Here is a 23,073-nt window from a genome sequence, read left to right on the forward strand (position 1 = left end):
TCACTAGTACGCGATGACTTCAATAAGTACCATATGCCAACATTTACAACTTGGTATGGTTGTAGACCCACAAGCTGATATGAATATAACGTTTCTGTCCCTGGGTGTGTCTTTCTATGCCAACAAAATGGCCGCAGCAGGCTATTGTAACGCTGATAGAATAAAGCCCATAACATGATCAGTATGCAAATACTAATCATACTGGAGGGTAGGCTATGGCATAGTAAATAGTACTTCACTCAACATCATTGGTTAAACCTGCACAGTATGAAGAACAATATCAAACATTTAAAATCTTAATTATTAATAATCATAAGTCAGACTCTATGACTGTATGTTGACACTAGATGTTGGCAGGTGTGTTGATCTGCAAATGAAAAACACAGAGCACAGAGGAGACAACATGTTTACACAGCACTGTATGCAGAACATTGTGTTCCTTTATCCTCTAGTGTTATATTTATTATTGATCTATACATGCTTCATCATGATCAGTCTTCTTCACTGTCATTACTCCTGTTTCATAGTGAGTGGAGAATCCAGGGGAGACCGCTGGTCTTTCACCAGCTCTGCACACAGCTCCTTCAGATCTCAGACAGAACCAGAGGAAGGACTGACGCCTCATTTAAAGAAAGCAACAAGCAATGCTTTTCTTCCACCAAACAGTAAGTTAACATTTTAGGCAAATCTTTTCAGTGGTTCTTCCATTTGTAAAGTGAAATTTGAGGGGGTGGGTTCACTAAGATTTGTTCTGTTTCAAAGTGAGTGGAGAATCCATTGGAGACTCTGACTGCTGGTCTTTTACCAGCTCTGCATGTGGCTCTCTTGGATCACAGACAGGAAATGACATCGGCTCTCTCCTTGGATCACTCAGGTCTACATCTTCTTCCCAAAGTTCTGGAATTGGATCTTTGAATTCTCTAGCTGGTTCTGTTCGGAGCTCAGATTCCAGAATATTTAAGTTCCCAAACCTGTCAAAAGTTAAGGAGGCCTACAGTGACCTTCTTGAGGCACAGGAGGAATCAGACAACAAAAATTAGAAGAAGATATCAAAGAAGGAACAATATGATTCTGATGTCCTGTAAACCAATTATAATTGCAAAAATTCAGTGAGCCGATTGTTCATACAAAATTCCATGTGCTTTCATTCCGTGCCTGTTTTCTCTACCTAATACCTTGTGATATGTTGATGCATAATTTGAGGTTTGCTAAAACAAAGTTAGTTGAGAACAAATGTTTCCTGTGTGTAAATTTGAAAGCTATTTGAAAGCTATTCTCGTCCCGTTCCTGACGTCTTTTGATTGTTTGAATCTTGTGGTACTTGTAACTTCCCCTGGTGCTGTGAATAAAGCTGTCTCACTCCTCTGTTGCCTGAAAGTATTTTTTTACCACAGTGTTCCATTTGTTAGCTAGCTAGCTTGGTAGTTATAGTAATTTATCCAGCTATGTTTTTTCATATGACACAATGTCTCCAGGATCAGTGTTGGGAAGGATACTTTAAAAACGTATTCCATTACAAAATACAGAATACATGGCCAAAAATGTAATATGTAACGTATTTTGTTACATTAACTAATGTAAGTAACGTATTCTGAATACTAAGAAACGCAAACAACTAAGAAACGCAGACAAATTAAAGTCACAAAAAAGTCGTGAAAAGAGGGGAAAAGAGTAGAAAAAACGGAATGTTGGTAAGACAGGCTGCCACTCGAGGCGGCGCCACGTCACAATGCGTGATATCATGGGGGAATAATCTGGCCTGGGGGGGTATAATCTGATATCATGGGGGAATAATCTGGCCTGGGGGGGTATAATCTGATATCATGGGGGTATAATCTGGCCTGGGGGGGTATAATCTGATATCATGGGGGTATAATCTGGCCTGGGGGGGGGTGTATGAATTGGCCTAGGCCAATTGAATCCCCTGGTACCCGCTTCACTCTTCACCTGTATGTGTCTCAATCCCCCTTCACCTGTATGTGTTTTCAATCCCCCTTCACCTGTATGTGTCTCCATCCCCCTTCACCTGTATGTGTCTCCATCCCCCTTCACCTGTGTGTGTCTCCATCACCCTTCACCTGTATGTGTCTCCATCCCCCTTCACCTGTATGTGTCTCCATCCCCCTTCACCTGTATGTGAGACACCCTTCACCCTTCACCTGTATGTGTCTCCATCACCCTTCACCTGTATGTGTCTCCATCCCCCTTCACCTGTATGTGTCTCCATCACCCTTCACCGGTATGTGTCTCCATCCCCCTTCACCCTTCACCTGTATGTGTCTCCATCACCCTTCACCTGTATGTGTCTCCATCCCCCTTCACCTGTATGTGTCTCCATCCCCCTTCACCTGTATGTGTCTCCATCACCCTTCACCTGTATGTGTCTCCATCCCCCTTCACCTGTATGTGTCTCCATCACCCTTCACCGGTATGTGTCTCCATCACCCTTCACCGTGTGTCCATCCCCCTTCACCTGTATGTGTCTCCATCCCCCTTCACCTGTATGTGTCTCCATCACCCTTCACCTGTATGTGTCTCCATCCCCCTTCACCTGTATGTGTCTCCATCCCCCTTCACCTGTATGTGTCTCCATCCCCCTTCACCTGTATGTGTCTCCATCACTCTTCACCTGTATGTGTCTCCATCCCCCTAGCAGGTGTTGGTGGGTATAATCCTGCTAGAAGCTCCAGAAGCCCCAGGTGTTGGTGGGTATAATCCTGCTAGAAGCTCCAGAAGCCCCAGGTGTTGGTGGGTATAATCCTGCTAGAAGCTCCAGAAGCCCCAGGTGTTGGTGGGTATAATCCTGCTAGAAGCTCCAGAAGCCCCAGGTGTTGGTGGGTATAATCCAGCTAGAAGCTCCAGAAGCCCCAGGTGTTGGTGGGTATGATATTGCAAGAAGGGCTTCTCCTTCTTTGTCTTCCCTATCTTTGTCACCAGGTGAAGCAGCCGGAGGAACCACAAACTCACCTCCACACCCATGGCTCTGCCTTAGTCCGCTCGACCAGCAGCGCTCCTTGATCAACCAGAAAGAGTTGTCTCTTATCACCAACAACAGCATGGAACTCTCCACCTCTCAAACATTGATCTCAGGCCAAGAGGGGCTGAATAGGAGACCCACACTGGTGATCCCCAGACACACACTCCACACACAAAGGCAATGAACAGTGATAGAATCTAAATGAGAACGCCACGGAATGGTGGACGTAGTCAGGATTCTAGAGTTTATTTCAGAGTGGAGACCCCCTCTCAGCTGGTGCTCAGAGAATGGCCTACCTGGTGTTATAATATGTTGCATTTATACCATTTAGTCTGGTAGAATACAGGAGGGGAGGGGGTGACCACGCCCTATAGGGGATAAGGGAAGCGACACAGTGGGGTGTAGGGGGTTCACCTAGTGGGGGAGGGGGATGATAACAGGGGACAAAGGGTGATAGCAGGAAAGAGGCTATCTCGGGGAGAAGGGGTTCACAAGCTATAGTTAACAGCTGGCCGTTACCATTGACACGCATTAAACAATTAACAGTTTCGCACGGTATTCTCATCTTCCACGCAAACTGACATGAGACATCACAATTACAGATACAAATGATAAAAATAACAGTAGAATAGCAATTTTTTGCTTCCATCAGTCCACCATATGAGCATATTCTACCACGATGCAACAAACAAATCAGGACAGTAAAACATCATTATGCGGCTCCATGAACAGGGAGACATCCTGGCTGGAGAGAAAACAGACATGTAATCCACATGATAAGGGCGCTAAAGAATGCCTAAACATGGAATCCTTACAACTGTATGTTGTGGATGGGGAGTAGGGAAATACGAGACACAGTCCAAGGGGGAACACAAGGACTCACATAAAAATGTATTTGGCAAGTACAGGAGTAAAAGAGCTCACCATCACCATACCATTGTTTCACTGGACCCAAGATGTCCCCCTGGCTGATGACACTTCCAGATGCCGCGGCAGGACTATGCAAGGGACTTCTGTGGTGTATGAACATGATAACCTTGATGTCAAGCACAAACTGAAACGGAGCTCCTCTCCAGCGAGAGAAAAGGGGAGTGGGTAAATGTGAAAAGGGTACCTAGATGGCATAGCACAACCCAGAGGTATTCTCCATGAGTACAAAGCCTGCAGTGAGATATGATCAGGGTTTGAAGCTCTGTTAGCCACAAAAGGCATTGCTAAGGTGTGGGGGTGGATGAATTATATCTACTTTAATCAGCACAGATGTATTAATTACACCACCAACGCGTTAACTGCTGTGGGGGAACTATTGGACACAACATCGGAAATGGCAATACACAATCGGATGGCCTAAGACTGGAGGCTATATGGAAGCAGGGTTGTGTGCAATGATAGTCTGACATTGTTGCACACACATCCCCAATAACACTGCCCCAGAAGGATCCTTTGGCCCTTAAAGGACCCATCGTATGCCCATTTTACCACAAGTTGATATGGTTCCTTGGGGTCTTAATGAAATTCCTGTAACATATTTTGGTCAAAATACCACAAGAATCATTTAATACAGCACCCTTTTTACCCTGTCAAAAACAGCTCCCCACAGATTGACCTGCTTTGAGTGCCTGATTCCTTTAAATGTTAATGAGCCAGCTCCCCCTGCCCCCTCTCCCCCTCCTCCACGAGGTGTGCTCGCCTAGCTGTTGCCTGCACAGCTTACTATAATATTTGTAGAAATATGGCTACTGCAGACAAAGGTAGAATTGTGCATCCTAATCAGTTTGAACCAGTCAGACCCAGAACAAATTTGAGAAGTTAGGGCTCAACAGGACGTTTCTGAGTGGTAAGTAAACTTTGTCACTTCTACATTTCTTTTTTTTGTTTGTAAATTGGCCTCACAGTCTCTTTCGCAGTGTTGGTAGCATAGTGGTGCTTTTGACACTGTAACTGAGTTAATGATCTTATCTCCAGACACTCTAGATTCACACATTATAGAGGCACTATTTTAAACACTGTAACGGCATTCATTAACTTATCTATAGACGCGTTAGATTCACACATTATAGAGGCATTATTTTAAACACTGTAACTGAGTTAATGATCTTATCTCCAGACGCTCTAGATTCACACATTATATAAGCACTACTGAGAATATCTACACATCATGAGCTCCTCCTCTCTGTTGCTCCTCAGGGATGCTGCCATCTTTTTTAGAACTGCCACTCTACCACTCCAACTCTACTGACAAGCTAAAAAAGATGGGCTGAAGACATGAGTGAATGTGGCCACATCCTCTTTTTTAACTAATATGGTTACAAAAACAGAAGGCACCACCACATGATCAAAACGTGAACAAAAGCACATGTTGCCGACAAAACAATAATCAGAACAGCAGAATAACTTCGAGTAATACGTATAAAACCTAAATGAAAATAAACTTTAATATGCATAAATATTTACATTATATGTACAGTCAGTAGGTAATATGTCAAACAAAACATTTATCATTTATATACATGAAGAGTTATATTGCGAGCAACTTTCTGAGAGAATGCTTCTATTCTATGTGAGCCTGCTTCTGTTCTATGTGAACCTGCTTCTATTCTATGTGAACCTCTTTCTGTTCTATGTGAACCTGCTTCTGTTCTATGTGAACCTGCTTCTGTTCTATGTGAACCTGCTTCTATTCTATGTGAACCTGCTTCTGTTCTATGTGAACCTGCTTCTGTTCTATGTGAACCTGCTTCTGTTCTATGTGAACCTGCTTCTATTCTATGTGAACCTCCTTCTGTTCTATGTGAACCTCCTTCTGTTCTATGTGAACCTCCTTCTATTCTATGTGAACCTCCTTCTATTCTATGTGAACATGCTTCTATTCTATGTGAACCTGCTTCTATTCTATGTGAACCTCCTACTGTTCTATGTGAGCCTTGTTCAGTTCTCTGTGAGAGTACTTATGTTCTCTGAGAACGTGCTTCTGTTGAGTCCACTCAATGGCCGAATCAGCTGCTCTAAACTCAGCCAGTACAGGATCGCAGTGTCTCAGTCACTAAACCCTGACCTAAGGTTTGTGTCCAGGCTAAAGATGACATTATTTGTTGCAATTACCAACCATTTCCAGTACCTTCAAAGTTGAAGGCTTACAGCTCCAGATCAAAAGCATTTCATGTCATAACAGGTTTTCAGACAAAATGAACTATTTGTGAAAGACTTTTTTTCTGTCCACTTGAGAAGTGTAAATGCCATGCTGTGTATTTCACAGTAATTGTACCCATAAGATAGTACTGCCAACAGATGGTTCACAGTCATGAGCCTGACAAAGTCTCAAGGAAACACTGTTTCTTTCCATCTGAGTATCAGTTAACATACTGTTCATATTTCATTTAAATTCAAATTATTAAAAAAGAAGAGATACTCTGCAGAGCCCACTAGTAAATTGACAAAACTATCCTGAGGGGTTTTCAAGTGTAGGAGGCCCTTTCTCTTCTCCTCCAGTTCTACCATGCAGATCTTGCTCTCAACTGTTAGTGAACTTTCAATGGCTGTGTGTTTCTGTAAAGGCACATGAGACACATTGAACTGAGGCCATAATGACAAACATCTCTGTCATGCTAGATATTACTAACGGTGTAATGCACAAGCCATCCTGATGAGTTTCTACTGATGAAGGCAGGAACTCCTACTATTGCCCTTTGAACTCTGACCCCTACCCTCTCCCTCTCCACTCTCAGTCTCTCCTGCAGCTGTAAAACATCCAACTTCATTCTTTCCATCTCTCTGTTCTTCCCCTCCATCTCTCTGTTCTTCTCCTCCACCTCTCTGTTCTTCCCCTCCATCTCTCTGTTAAACTCTCCCTCCATCTTCTCCTTGGTGATGCTGATGTTTCTCTGTAGTTCAGGCAGGATGATCTTCATGAGGTTACTCTCTGCTTCAAACCTGGCCTCTCTCTCATAGCTCTCTCTCATCTCCTCCATCTCCTCTCTGTGTCTCTCCTCCATCTCTCTCCTCTCCCTTTCTCTCTTTTCTCTCACTCTGATCAGCTTTCTCTCCATCTCCTCTCTCTGTGCAATCTCTCTTATTAGCTCTCTCTCCATCTCCCTTTTCTTCTCTTCATCTCTCTCTACTTTCATCTTTCTCTCCAGTTCTGTTGTTCTTTCATTTAATATTATAATTTCTCCTTCATGCTGTTGAATCTCTCCCTCCATCATCTTCAGAGACTCCTGAACATTTTTATCAAGTTCCTCTCTTCTCTCTCTCTCTTCCCTCAGTTTCCTCTCCTCCACCTCTCGTTCTTTCTGTATCATTCTCTTTATCTCTCTTAGCTGTTTCTCTGCCTCCTGGTAGGTCTCACTGCTGTAGAATATCTCCCTGTTTCCGGACACCATCTCTTCTATCTTCTCTAGCAGCTGTGTGATCTTAGTGCCATCAGGCCTGTCCTTAACATTGAGAAGGTGACACCTGTTCCTACATTTCTCTACCAGCTGCTGGAGCTCCTGGCTCCCTGTCTGGATCAACTCCTCCACACTCCTCTCTGTCAGCCCCTCAGCATTGGTGAAAAGGATCAGTGTGTGTCCCCAACAGCCATCCCCAAATATATCCTCCATTTTCTCCAGCAGCCTCCTCTCCTCTCCTTCAGACTGCTCCACTGGAATCACCAGGAGGAAGGCGTGAGGTCCTGGGGCAGACAGACGGACACAAAGCCCCACGTCCTGTCTCAGGTCCTTCTCAGAGAGTCCACTGCAGAACCAGTCTGGAGTTTCCACCACGGTCACCTGTCTCCCAGCCACCTCCCCCTGTCTGCTCTCACTGTGCTGGGTCTCTGTGGATGTGTGTGTGCTGGCCTGCCTCCCAAACTCCTCTGTGCCCAGGATGGTGTTTCCTGCTGCCCTCTTCCCAGCTGTGCTCCCCCCCAGCAGCACCAGCCTCAGCTCAGACACAGCAGGAGACACTGGGGGCGCTAGACCAGGACTCTCTCCTCCCACTGCAACACACAAAATCACAGTAAACCATCACACACAGCTCAGTTGTAACATAATCACAACAAGCAATCCAGTTCACAATCACAACAAGCAAAAAGTCTAACATTTGTTAGTGAACAAAATATTGACTCTTTCAGCCTATGCAGCCAACTGTGTGGTTGCCATGGCTACTACTAACTTATAACAAACCAGCTTCCTGAACTAGTGTTAGCTGAAGCTAAATAGGCCGACTGCAATGCTTCATTAAATATTCAATCTTAGAAAACATCCATTCAGCATCCAGAAACTAAATCTGTCCAAAAGTCCAGGGTGGTAAGATCACATTGCTTGAATGCTACACGTGAGTTCTCCAACAGCTGTGAGAATGTTACACCCATGACTTGAGCAGAGACACTGATGACTTACTCAATGGAGGGTCATCCCTACTCCTTCTTTTCATCCTTTGAGGATGATCTGGATCTAGAAGCCCAACAGAAACAGAAATAGAAACTGGATCAGAAGCCCATTTAACAACAGTGGTAAAGCTATTAGTTTCACATGCTGGACAGCAGGACTGTTTAGTGTCCAGAGTGGATTAGGTTTGCATTTCTAATACTCACCATCTGCAGGACTCTCTCCTCCCACTGCAGACAGACAGACACAAACACACACACAAACACAAACACACACACACACACACACACACACACACACACACACACACACACACACACACACACACACACACACACACACACACACACACAGTTTAGAAATCAGAAGTCTTTGTAACAGATTATCCAGTTATCATTGACAACAGCAGAGTGTGAAGTTCATTTATGAAATGTTGTAAATGATCGGAGCGGCCCCATGGGTTGGGATATGGACTAAATGGAGGCGCTGGTGAAGTTGGGAAAAAATGGTGCAGGTGATGGTTGCTTTGGTAGAAAAATAATGATTTATTTTCCGGGTGAAATTAGTCTCCTAGATGAACATAAACCAAGTTAACTAATGCACACATTACCATATACAGTATTTGCCCCTTCCACACACCACACATATTATTGACATACGTACATACTGTACATAGGAAACATAATGTCAAACAAGACAAGTCCCTCCCCTGTGGGACGTGGAGCTCCTCAGCAGCGCGTGCTTCCACATAAAAGCAGCAGGACGGGAGTGGTGTGTGAGAAAGTGAGAGTAACTGTGTGTGTGAATTATCAAGGGCTGTGTATGGAACAGAGAATAAATGGGACATGAAATAGTGGGTACCTCACTAAACTGTACATAACTAGGCATGTGTGTGTGTGTGTGTGTGTGTGTGTGTGTGTGTGTGTGTGTGTGAGTCCAAGTCTCTCTTCCTCTCTTGCAGGGCAACATGAGTCAGACTCCATACCTGTGGAGTGTGAGTCAGTCGGAAGAGGGGATTCCACCTTCTCATTATGCAGAATATTTACAAATGATGAAGACAATGATCTTTCCAGTTTATATATCACTTCAAATACAGAGGTGTTTTCAAGTTTTTATTATTAAATGAATAACAACCATGAAGACTTACTATTTGGACGACGCCCGTCCCCACTGTTTCTCCTCCTGACAGGATGAAGATCTGGATCTAGGAGTCCAACACAAAGAGAAACTGGATCAGAAGCCCATTCAGTTACTGTAGTAGCTACTGAAGTGTTTGACACTGTGAACAGCACTGAGTGAGACAGGATTTATGATACTGGGGAGGCTCTCCTCCAGATGCAACACAACACAGACAGATAGAGACTGAGATGTAAAGGGAAAACAGGAACTGGAGCTCAGATGTGTGAGTATGTCAGAGTGTTAATACCATGGGAGTGAAAGTAGCAGTTCATTTAATGGGTAATAAGTTTAGAAAGAAAACAACTTTAATTGGTAATTTGGACCTCAACACATGGTCTATGTTACTCTTAAGATACACATCTCTTCTCTCAAACTCACCGGTCAGATGTTCTCTTTCTCTCTCCTCCAGCTCCCTCCCTTGTTCTTGTAGTTGGGTTCTCAGGTCCTGTAGTTGGCTGTTCCTGTCCTGCAGTTCCTTTTCCAGTGACTCCAGTTGTCTTTTACTGGTCTCCACCTCACTGGTCATGTTCTCCAGTAGTCCCTCTCTCTCCTTCTCTTGTTTAGTCATGAGCTCTAGATCTGTCTCTCTCTCCTGGAGGAGTTTATTATTCTCCTCCAGCTGTTGTTTTGTCTTTTCTTCTAGTTGTTGTTTTGTCTTCTCCATTTCCTGAATCTTCTCCTCTAGTTGTTGTGTTGTCTTCTCCATCTCTTTATTCTTCTCCTCTACTTGTTGTTTTGACTTTTCTATCTCCACCAGTCTCTCCCTGCTCTCTTTAGAAAGTGTAATATTTTCCTCCTTGTTCTCTTCCAGCTGTCTGTTTCTCTCCTCCAGCTGTCTGTTTCTCTCCTCCAGCAGTCTGTCTCTCTCCTCCAGCTGTCTGCCTTGTTCTTGTAGTTGAGTTCTCAGGTCCTGTAGTTGGCTGTTCCTGTCCTGCAGTTCCTTTTCCAGTGACTCCAGTTGTCTTTTACTGGTCTCTATCTCACTGGTCATGTTCTCCAGTTGATTGATTTTCTTCATTAACTCTTCATCTGTTGCCTTCCGCCATGGAAGCAAAACTGCGAAGAAACATGTTGTAGTGTTGACTATTTAGTAAGTAGACAATTTCATTATCTTATACAAATACAGTCTACAGTTAATTTCCAATCAGTCTACATGTTTATATTCTTGCATTTGTGCCACACTCTTCGAAGTGCTAGAAGCTAGAAGGTCTATTATAGTTATAGCCTGGCGCTAAATTAACTTCGCTAGCTAGTCAAGTTAACGAGATAGCATAAGGTCTATGATGACAGCACACATCATTTTTTTTAGTTTGAATCGGTTCCTTCATGGTATACGTTAATGTCGACTGTGGTGTGTAATTAGTGCTATGTATTCAACAGAGTAAGCTTAGCAATTCTGTAATAGCTATTTCTAATGAAACTGTGCATAGCCCTAGGCAGGAGTACAATTTAACAGATAGGTAATAGACATCATTTAAATGTACCCACATAATGTTTTGACTGAAGCATCTCTGAGCTGTTATTTTAGCTCCACTCAGTAGGACTGTTATTGTGCCATTGAGCCTAAAAATTAGTCTCAAAATGCAGAACTTGTAGACCACGTTGAATGTCTATAGGTTGACAGTTGACAAACTGAACCAAAAATTGTGTATCGGTTGACAGATGACAAACTGAACCAAAAATATAAATAATTTGGCTCCATATCAAATTTAGTGCAGCCCTTTTTGCTTTTATAAGTTTAAATATGCCTTCCCAGGTCATTCAGTACTTTCATACAACATTCATTTTTTTCTGTACCTTTCAGATTCAATTACAGTCGAAGAAAGCAGTCCTGACAGACTGGGGTTTGGCCAACATCAGGGACATTGTCCAGCTTCGCCAAGGTAACCGTTTACAAGAGTGGGCTGTAGGGCGGGACTTGCCTGTACATGGCACCTGAATGCATCCTGCACTGTCAGGATGCCTCCTGTAACACTGACATGTGGTCCCTGGGGGTCACCTACCTGGAACTGTTCACAAGGTCAACCCCATGGGTCATCAAAAGACGACGAGAGCTGGCTGCTCTCATGGCATTGAATACTCCACCATATGCTCTCGCAAGTCTAAATGAGAAGTACCACTTTTTGTGGTCATTGCTAAACTATGAGCCACAATCCCGACCCACCGCTTCAGAAGTAGTGGAGTTTCTGAAGTTGAGGCTAATGCTGGATTTAGATAGCCGATATGGGTACAAGTTGTAGGGAAATGCTGTCAGTGTGTGGAAGTGTTTTTGTTTTTGGTATTTGTTCCTGTTTGTTCTGAACACCAGTTAAGTACAGAATCAATGTCTTTTTGTTCTAACAGAGTGCACTTTATTAAAGAACATTTGTCATAAATTTGTTTCATGATTTTTAATACACTGCTTTAGAATAATAAAACATGAAGCTGGGGCCTTCAATATAGCCGCTACCACTAAGGTGACCATAGCAGCTTATTAAAATGAGGGAAACCATGTAGAACTGTGACAAGATTCTCGATTGGCTCCACTGGGCACATCATATTGACAAACCCTGTGTGTGTCTGGGGGGGCGGGGTGGGGTGGTTTGTTGGTATTGCACTACACAAAACTTAGCACTACATTACAATTACAATACTAGGAGGTGGTGTGGGGTAGAGCACGTCAGACTTCACGAAAGGACCAGGAGCATGGTGCTGTTTCCTTATGTGATGGGTATTCCAAAGGCTCCGCTCCATATCCAGTTCGTCCTGAAGTAGACAAAGGTGGGTGTACTGCAGGCAGTTGCTATTTCAAAAGAAATGGAAATAAATATCTTTAAAAATTCACTTATCCTGGCTAAATTCCAATATCTCGCCCTAAGCTCACTAAACAATTTTGACTCAACAATGCTGATTCGACTTTGTGACGGACTGATTCAAGCAAGTTAAAGACACACCAGCAACAATGGAATTCATAGATTGTGTGTACATTGCCTGGTATGCCTTTAACTCAGGGTGACCGGGTTTACAGTTAGGACATTGGGATTTAGCTACTGATTCGTTATTTACAAAGCAAAAGACTCTTAACTTACAGGTGCACAGGATTGTCCACTTCGAGCATGTCAGCCTCTATCATCCCCTGTGAATATAAAAACACACAAAATCACTCTATTGTTGGATAACAACAGTTTATGATATATTGTAAACTAAAAGACATGAGTGCCTAGTGGTAAGGTAGTTAAGACTTTTGAAGATTTAAGATGTTTAAACCATTTGCTGGAATACCTCAAACCTTGTCAGCCATTTTTTTTTATCCTTCCCTCTGTCGTTAGAATTTTAAAGTTTATTCCTAAGATTTCCATATAAAATACATAAGGACAGATAAGTAAACATTGGTGAATGCCTGAATCTCTGTGGAAAACTGTGTATGTGAGGTTTAAGAACAAATGTAATTCTTAGAACGGTTGGCGAATGAGGCCCATTGTTAGTTTACTTACCCATCAATGCACAGATGTACCCACATACCCACAAACTTAAGCTCGTCATTACCTGCAAGAAAAAAAAAAATCTTTATAAAAGCATGCAAAGTTGTTTATTAAATCTCACACATTAGCTTAATGACATGAAGGGCCATGCATACAATCCAGTGGGAAACTGGAAATAGGCCTATAGCGTTTACTTAGTTAATAACAAAAAAAAAGTTCCCTTCAACCAGTCTTGTTTGGTCCTAATTAGATAAGTACTTGGTTCACAAAGGATACTTCTTTCATTCTCTTTCTGAGCTGACATTTTGGAAATATCCCTGGAAAACAGACAACTAAGCTGTTATTGCAAAGACTTGGACACGTACACACATCATATCAACTAAATGACATGTGACTGTATAGCAAAGGTTTGGGCACCACTGGAAGAAAAAAAAACATATTTAAATATATAACCTTCTCAGCTTTTGAAGCAGCTACCTGATTTTGGCATGTGTTCTTATTCCATTGTAGAAAGATTAATATTTCAACTGAACTAACACTGAATCAATAGCAATATGCATCATGACAATACCAAAAGGCTAGTGCAAAAAAAAAATCGAGAGGCTCAATGGCACAATAACAGTCCTACTGAGTTGAGCTGAAATAACAGCTCAGAAATGCTTCAGTCAATACAACTGCACAACTGCACTTTTTTTAGTGGTTGCACAGATCAATTTCGTTGTCTATCTAATGCACAATGACAAATAAAGACTATTATATTATGTGGGTACATTTAAATGATGTCTATTACCTATCTGTTAAATTGTACTCCTGCCTAGGGCTATGCACAGTTTCATTAGAAAGAGCTATTACAGAATTGCTAAGCTTACTCTGTTGATGTAAAGTTTCGTGCATACCATTAAATAATGACTAATACATAGCACTAATTACACACCGCAGTCGACATTAACGTATACCATGAAGGAAACGATTCAAACAAAAAAAATGATGTGTGCTGTCACCATAGACCTTATGCTATCTCGTTAACTTGACTAGCTAGCGAAGTTAATTTAGCGCCAGGCTATCTAACTATAATAGACCTTCTAGCTTGCTAACTTTGACTAGCTAGCGAAGTTAGTTCAGCGACATGGAGGCATTCATTTTAAATGTCCATTAACATGTCAAATGCAATACTTCACTTTCTTACAATTCCTTATTATTTTATTTGTATTATTAAGGATGCAAGGGTCAGCTTACCACTGTACTGGCGGAACGGTTGTTCCTATCGTCGCGCCGTGTGTTGATGATACAGACTCCTCAGGAAAGTTTGTTTGTAGTATCCATGGCCACCGGTGGATTAAATATGGGTTTACTTTACACGAGTGAACTAGCGTGCAGAAAACAACTATTTCGTGTTGTATCAAAAGTTTTTGCTGTACCAGTTAACATAAACACCACAGCGGTATTCATTGTAAAAGCTGCAGAAAACTAGTCAACAACCCCCCGTGTGACTGACTGACAACTTTTTTTCTGACAAAATTCCATGTGAGGATGAGAATTGACAAATTTGCCATGTGAGAACTTTTTTTCTGACAGAATGCCATGTGAGGATGAGAATTGACAAATTTGCCATGTGAGAACTTTTTTTCTGACAGAATGCCATGTGAGGATGAGAATTGACAAATTTGCCTTGTGAGAATGAGAATTGACAGAATGCCATGTGAGGATGAGAATTGACAAATTTGCCATGTGAGAATGAGAACTGACAAAATGCCATGTGAGGATGAGAATTGACAAATTTGCCATGTGAGAATGAGAACTGACAAAATGCTATGTGAGGATGAGAATTGACAAATTTGCCATGTGAGAATGAGAACTGACAAAATGCTATGTGAGGATGAGAATTGACAAATTTGCCATGTGAGAATGAGAACTGACAAAATGCTATGTGAGGATGAGAATTGACAAATTTGCCATGTGAGAATGAGAACTGACAAAATGCTATGTGAGGATGAGAATTGACAAATTTGCCATGTGAGAATGAGAACTGACAAAATGCTATGTGAGGATGAGAATTGACAAATTTGCCATGTGAGAATGAGAACTGACAAAATGCTATGTGAGGATGAGAATTGACAAATATGCCATGTGAGAATGAGAACTGACAAAATGCTATGTGAGGATGAGAATTGACAAATATGCCATGTGAGAATGAGAACTGACAAAATGCCATGTGAGGATGAGAATTGACCAAGTGAGAATGTCAACTGAGACTGAGACCTGAAAATGTCCTAAAATGAACACCGTACCACATAGCAGATCTAAACCTGACCCAGTCACCACATAGCAGATCTAAACCTGACCCAGTCACCACATAGCAGATCTCAACCTGACCCAGTCACCACATATCAGATCTCAACCCAGTCACCACATAGCAGATCTCAACCTGACCCAGTCACCACATATCAGATCTCAACCCAGTCACCACATAGCAGATCTCAACCTGACCCAGTCACCACATAGCAGATCTCAACCTGACCCAGTCACCACATAGCAGATCTCAACCTGACCCAGTCACCACATAGCAGATCTCAACCTGACCCAGTCACCACATAGTAGATCTCAACCTGACCCAATCACCACATAGCAGATCTCAACCTGACCCAGTCACCACATAGCAGATCTCAACCTGACCCAGTCACCACATAGCAGATCTCAACCTGACCCAGTCACCACATAGCAGATCTCAACCTGACCCAGTCACCACATAGCAGATCTCAACCTGACCCAGTCACCACATAGTAGATCTCAACCTGACCCAATCACCACATAGCAGATCTCAACCTGACCCAGTCACCACATAGCAGATCTCAACCTGACCCAGTCACCACATAGCAGATCTCAACCTGACCCAGTCACCACATAGCAGATCTCAACCTGACCCAGTCACCACATAGCAGATCTCAACCTGACCCAGTCACCACATAGCAGATCTCAACCTGACCCAGTCACCACATAGCAGATCTCAACCTGACCCAGTCACCACATAGCAGATCTCAACCTGACCCAGTCACCACATCTGGGTGCTATAAGAACTGTTTTCTGGTCAATGGGTTGATGTCACTGATTAGACAAACGACTGGGAATTGATGGTATGTACTCATTGGTATGTGCTTGTAGGTGTTTGTGAGAGTGTGTGTGTGTGTGTGTGTGTGTGTGCGTGTGCGCGTGCTTGTGTGTGTGTGTGTGTGTGAGTGTGTGCGCGTGTGTGTGCTTGCGTGTGTGTGTGTGTGTGTGTGTGTGCGTGTGTGTGTGTGTGTGTGTGCGTGTGTGTGTGTGTGTGTGAGAGTGTGAGTGTGTGCACATGTGTGTGTGTGCGTGTGTGTGTGTGTGTATGTGTGTGTGTATGTGTGTGTGTGTGTTCATGAGTGAACTACTCTTTCATCTTCAAAAAGTCTGAAACACAATACTAGTGCTTTGATCTAATGTGTGACATTAAAACACAGAACCAATCCATTAATGTATAACATGTGTGTGTGTGTGTGTTCATGAGTGAACTACTCTTCCATCTTCAAAAAGTCTGAAACACAATACTAGTGCTTTGATCTAATGTGTGACATTAAAACACAGAACCAATCCATTAATGTATAACATGTGCATGTGTGTGTGTGTGAGTGTGTGTGTGTGTCTGTGTGTGTGAGTGTGTGTGTGTGTGTGTGTGTGTCATATTACTGATGTGCCATATTACTACAAGATTGACAACATGTCTATCAAAACTGACAGCTTTTACAATATATCATCAATCCTATAAGTGTTATCAATATGTCATCAATCCTAATATTGTTATCAATACCTCATCAATCATATTAGTCTTATCAATATATCATCAATCCTATTAGTGTTATCAATATGTCATCAATCCTGCTATGTTATCAATATGTCATCAATCCTATTAGTGTTATCAATATGTCATCGATCCTATTTGTTTTATCAATATGTCATTAATCCTATTAGTGTCATCAATATGTTATAGCAGACCGTAATGGGCGCTATGTCATTGTTACAGGGACGTTATATGAGACTCCACTGATACTAGCAAATGTTTATGGCCCCAATCATGATGATGAGCAGTTTTTTGTAAAGTTTTTCTCTAGTTTGCCAGATATTGACACTCATCTGGTGATTATAGCTGGGGATTTGAATTGTTGCCTTCAATCTCTGGATACATCTGCTAGGAAAAAATATTCTATGTCAAAATCCGCTAAAGTTATTAATAGGAACCTCAATAATTATGGTCTGGCAGACATATGGCGACGCCTGAACCCCAATGCTCAGGGTTATTCATTTTTTTCTCCTGTCCATCACACATTTACACGTATAGACTATTTTCTTGTTGACAATAAATTGCTTCCACTTATTCAAAGCTGTAGCTACCATGCTAGGGTTATCTCAGATCATTCACCCCTCTTAATGGCCATTCATTTTGTCCACAGATCTACGTCTCGCCCACCTTGGAGACTTAATACGTCTCTCCTATCTGATTCGGACTTTGCTGAATATATATCACAACAAATTGATTTCTTTATCGACACTAATGCAAATGGTGAAACAAATCATAGTACATTATGGGAAGCGTTTAAAGCCTACATGAGAGGCCAACTAATATCTCGTGTAGCATATGATAAGCAGATGCGGTCTTTTACTCTCACCAATCTCATGCACCGCATTCAAAGTCTAGTCAATACATTCAATCTCCCTCCCCTGCTTTGTATAAGGAGAAGCTTCTCCTCAAAACAGAATTTGACAATCTCAGCACAATTAATGCGGAAGAAATGATCTTGAAATCAAGACACACCTACTATGAGTACGGTGATAAACCTAGCCGTCTTTTGGCACACCAACTTCGCCAATCTGCTGCTTCACGAGTCATTGCCGAAATCAACACAAGCAGTGGCCTTACTAGGGATCCCCAAGAAATAAATAATGCTTTCAAGAATTTTTATGTATCACTCTATACTTCAGAACAGCAACCATCCACTGATGACCTGTTAACATTTTTTGCTAATCTTTCCATTCCCAAACTATCAGAGGACACCGCTGAAAATCTTGATAGACCAATCACTGCAGAAGAGGTGGGGGAAGCTATTATGGCTACACAAAGTGGGCGGAGTCCTGGGCCGGACGAATTTGGGGCGGAGTTCTTCAAAAGATTTTCTGTAAAGCTCATTCCTCTGCTTCACAACATGTTCACTGAGTCCCTTGCTTCAGGCATTCTTCCCAAAACTTTACGATCTGCCCAAATTTCGCTACTTCTGAAGAAGAACAAAGACCCTCACTGCTGTGGTTCCTATCGCCCTATTTCCCTATTAAACGTGGATGAAAAGATTTTAGCAAAAGTCCTTGCCCGTCGTCTGGAAAAAATCTTACCTGACATTATATCAGCTGACCAAACAGGCTTCATCAGGAACAGATTTTCCTTTTTTAATGTGAGGCGTTTATTTGACATTATATACCACCCATCTGAATCCCCCATTCCCGAAGTTGTAGTGTCCTTAGATGCCGAAAAGGCTTTTGACAGGGTTGAATGGAACTACCTTTTTTACACCCTTGAAAAGTTTGGTTTTGGCAAGATGTTTATTTCTTGGGTTAAATTACTGTATACTTCTCCTCTCTCTTCTGTTCGTACCAATAACACCTTCTCCAAATACTTTCAGATAGGCCGTGGTACAAGACAGGGTTGTCCACTATCGCCCTTGCTCTTTGCTTTGGCCATTGAGCCATTGTCACTTACTCTGAGCCAGACTTCCCTGATAAAAGGTATTATGAGAGAGGGTCAGGAACAAAAAGTCTCATTATATGCAGTGGTGGAATGTAACGAAGTATTTTTACTTCGTTACTGTACTTCGTTACATTTTTACGTATCTGTACTTTACTTAAGTAAAAATAATAGTGCATACTTTTTACTTTTACTTCGTTACATTTTGCTGCTATTATCTATACTTTTACTCCGCTACATTTCTACAATATGTGACGTTATTCGTTACATTTTATGAACACAGTTTCGCCAACCTGTTGCCTACACAAAAATATGGATTGCGTTGCTTTAGGACGTTTCAACCAATCAGATGGCTCTATCCTCTCCAATGACAGCAGCCAAATACGGCAGCAGCACTACGGTAGCCTTGCCTGTTTTGCTTAAACATTCGATAAACAGCCTGACTAACAAACAACTTTTCAGCATGGATTCAGAGTCAGCCTCATCTGAGGACATGTTCAAGTTCAGATGCCCCAAGAATAACTCGTGGAGGTTTCAGTGCGTTTCCTGTCTACCTCAAAAAAGGAGTTGCTAGACTTCAAAATTCGCCTTCAAATTTGGAGAAACAGGTCGAGTTATGCAGAGTTCTTGCTATGCTAAGTTAATGTCTATGACTTTTGATTATCGTATGCGGTTACTGACATGTTTTTATACTGTTATCTAGCAAAATATATGTTGACATACAGCAATAGCATCAAAATAACACGATTTTACCTTGATTATTTATGTAACGTAGTGATAAGATAAAGCTGGTAGTTTAGCAATGTCAAGCTAACGTGAAGATTTGCCTTTTTTATTGCCTGGCATGCAAACTTACTGTAATGCCTAGTCTTGGGTTGGTCAATATTTTTTTTTTCTCTTTTCTGCAATCAATAGAGCATTAAACTCTGCATTGACCAGTTTAACAACTCCATTTGTTTTTCATGTTTCATATTTCCATTTTTTTTTTACACGTTTACAATTAAATAAAAGATTCAAAGATATAAAATTGTGTCTTTATTGGTTTGGCTTAATGGTATTAACTTTGCAAAAAATCCCTGGTAGATAAATTGTCATCAGCAGAATTGTAAGATAGAGTGTGAACCGTATTACAGACAATAGGCCCAATAAGTACACCAACCTTTCCAATTAACAAATGTTGTTGCTTATAATTATTACTAGTAGTGACATATGTAGAGGCATTTATTACCAGTCGCTATTTCTTTATCAAAATGGCACAGCCTAGTCATTGAGAGACAACCCATTGTGTGAGTACTTTTACTTTTACTTTTAAAGTAAATTTAAAAGTGAGTACTTTTTACTTTTTACTTAAGTAGGATTGTTGATTTAGTACTTTTACTTTTACTTCTACTTTCATTTTCCTCGGTACTTGTACTTTTACTTAAGTACTAAACGTCAGTACTTCTTCCACCACTGATTATATGCAGATTACCTACTTTTATACATTTCAGACCCAGCCCAATCTCTCCCACATGTGCTGAACATTTTAGATACATTTCATCATCTCTCAGGCTATAAACTCAATTTACAGAAGAGTGAATTATTTCCAATTAATCAGGCAGCTCATCAATACACATTCAGTTCCTTGCCTTTCAAGGTTTCAAAGACATTTACATATCTAGGTGTTAATGTTGTGGATAAATTCTCCAACCTCTTTTCTGCTAATTTTTCACCTCTCCTCAAACAGACTGAACTTAACCTTGAGCATTGGAGGCCCCTTCCACTCTCTGTTGCAGGCCGCATTAATTCCATTCGTATGAACATTCTTCCCAAATTCACTTATCTATTTCAATGCATCCCTATATTCATTGCCAAATCATTCTTTCACAAACTTAATTCTGTCATTTCATCTTTTGTATGGAATAACAAAGCTCCCCGCATAGCGAGAAGTATCCTACAACATCCAAAGTGTCTTGGTGGTATGGCAGCTCCAGATTTCCTTGCATACTACTGGGCTTCTAATATACGTCCAATTGTACATTGGCTGTATGAGGATCCAGGTGCTGATGCACCATCATGGTGTGTTCTTGAATCTTTGTCTTGCCTACCCTCCTCTTTGCCAGCATTGGTCTATTCCTCCACCTCTGAATCCCCAACGGCATTTACCAAAAATAAGATAGTGAGATCAACTTTAAAGATCTGGAAACAGATGCGTCGTCATTTTGGATGGACATGTTTCTCTTTAAAAGCTCCTATCCATTCAAACCATGTTTTCACACCTTCCTTGTTAGACATGTCATTTTTGTATTGGCAGAGATTAGGTATGGAATCTTTCTATGACCTCTACTCTGATAGTGTTCTTTCCTCATTTGACCAGCTCTGTAGCCAATTTGACCTCCCAAAAAGTAACTTCTTCCGCTACCTTCAGGTCAGAGACTTTCTGCGTAAAACACTGCCAATATTTCCAGCACTGCCACCATGCAACCCATTTGAGGTGCTTGTAGAGCGACCTGAATCATTTAGGAGGATCATTTCCATAATATACAACAAGTTTACACAGGAGCGCCACTCACTGCTTCCATCTTTAAAAGCTGATTGGGAATTTGATTTAGGTGAAAGCATTACAGACGATTTGTGGCTCTCTATCCTGCAAAGAGTACATAGTTCATCGATTTGTGCTAGGCACAGCCTAATGCAATGTAAAATTTTACACCGCTCACACTGGACCAACCTAAAACTATCAAGACACTTCCCAGACATTAGTCCCATCTGCAGTCGATGTCATTCATCCCCTGCTACTCATGCCCACATGTTTTGGGCCTGCAGCAAACTTAAAAACTTTTGGTCTTTGATTTTTGAAGCTCTTTCAGAATGCATAGGCGGGGATATAACCATCAGTCCTTGCCCTTTCATGGCCATTTTTGGTGCCTCCCCAGACCATCTTAAATTGACAAAAACACAGTCAGATTCCATTGCTTTTGTGACTTTTATTGCCAGACGTTTAATCTTACTCATGTGGAAGGATCCACATCCTCCCACTTTTACACACTGGATTCAAGATGTGCTATATTTTCTTAAACTAGAAAAGATAAAACACTCACTAAGGGGCTCTGCAAAGAGGTTTTTTGAGATATGGAACCCTTTTATCACTCACGTCAGAGATAAAATCCAGCTACCTGCAATGTAAATAATTTCTATGCATGCCTATTGCTTAACCTAAAATTTCATCCTGTGTATTCATTGCCTAGTCCTGTGTTGTCTTGTCCATTTTTTCTTATTTTATATTTAGTTACTTTTGGGTGGGGGGTGGGCATTTGGTTGACATTATTGTGTATGTTATTTTATGTTATGTTCATGTAATGTTGATCTTGACTACACCAAGTATGCAACTATGTATATTGTGCTGTATAATAATTTGAAAATCCCAATAAAAAAAAAAAAAAAAGTTAAAAAAATAAATAAAATAAAATAGGGGTTGCAGAAGTTTTAACTAAAAAAAAAAAAAAAAAAAAAAAAAAATACCTCATCAATCATATTAGTCTTATCAATATATCATCAATCCTATTAGTCTTATCAATATGTCATCAATCCTGCTATGTTATCAATATGTCATCAATCCTATTAGTGTTATCAATATGTCATCGATCCTATTTGTTTTATCAATATGTCATTAATCCTATTAGTGTCATCAATATGTCATCAATCCTCGTATTGTTATCAATATTTCATCGATCCTAATATTGTTATCAATACATCATCAGTCCTATTAGTCTTATCAATATGTCATCAATCATATTAGTGTTATCAATATGTCATCGATCCTATTTGTGTTATTGATATGTCATCAATCCTATTATTGTTATCAATATGTCATCTATCATATTTGTGTTATCAATATGTCATCAATCCTATTATTGTTATCAATATGTCATCAATCCTGATATTGCTATCATTAGTCATCAATCATATTTGTGCTATCAATATGTCATCAATCCTATTATTGTCATCATTACGTCATCAATCCTATTGGTGTAATCAATATACATCAATATTTTTTGTGCATTCGGTGCCTTCACACAGTCCATGCCCTGCGTGTACACAGCGGCGGCCCTGCAACCAATCATCTCCACTCCTCACTCAAATGGCAAAGATCCACCAATCATCTCTACTCCACTCTCTCACTCAGCAGTAATCAGATCTCAACCAATCATCTCCACTCCTCACTCAAATGGCAAAGATCCACCAATCATCTCTACTCCACTCTCTCACTCAGTAGTAATCAGATCTCAACCAATCATCTCTCACACTCACCCAGAGACTGGACAGATTCCTCCATCATCTTCCTCTCGTTAGCAG

At 41.2% G+C, this 23,073-nt stretch overlaps 1 protein-coding gene across 1 annotated transcript in view; it reads right to left on the reverse strand.

Annotated features, from left to right (window-relative positions):
* Positions 1-343: 343 nt before the first annotated feature.
* LOC308365566 (uncharacterized protein) overlaps positions 344-23,073 on the reverse strand; it is a gene marked incomplete at both ends in the record, with an annotated part of 30,948 nt that continues 8,218 nt past the window's right edge. Inside the window, 4 exons of the mRNA XM_080839034.1 lie at positions 344-367; positions 6,473-6,523; positions 6,697-7,952; positions 23,029-23,073. The exon at positions 23,029-23,073 is cut by the window's right edge and continues 21 nt beyond it. Of these exons, the coding sequence (XP_080695160.1) occupies positions 344-367; positions 6,473-6,523; positions 6,697-7,952; positions 23,029-23,073 (1,376 nt within the window). The remainder of the gene's footprint in view (positions 368-6,472; positions 6,524-6,696; positions 7,953-23,028) is intronic.

This window comes from Sprattus sprattus (assembly GCF_963457725.1).
Source record: "Sprattus sprattus genome assembly, chromosome: 5".
In the NCBI taxonomy this organism is placed as follows: Eukaryota; Metazoa; Chordata; class Actinopteri; order Clupeiformes; family Clupeidae; genus Sprattus; species Sprattus sprattus.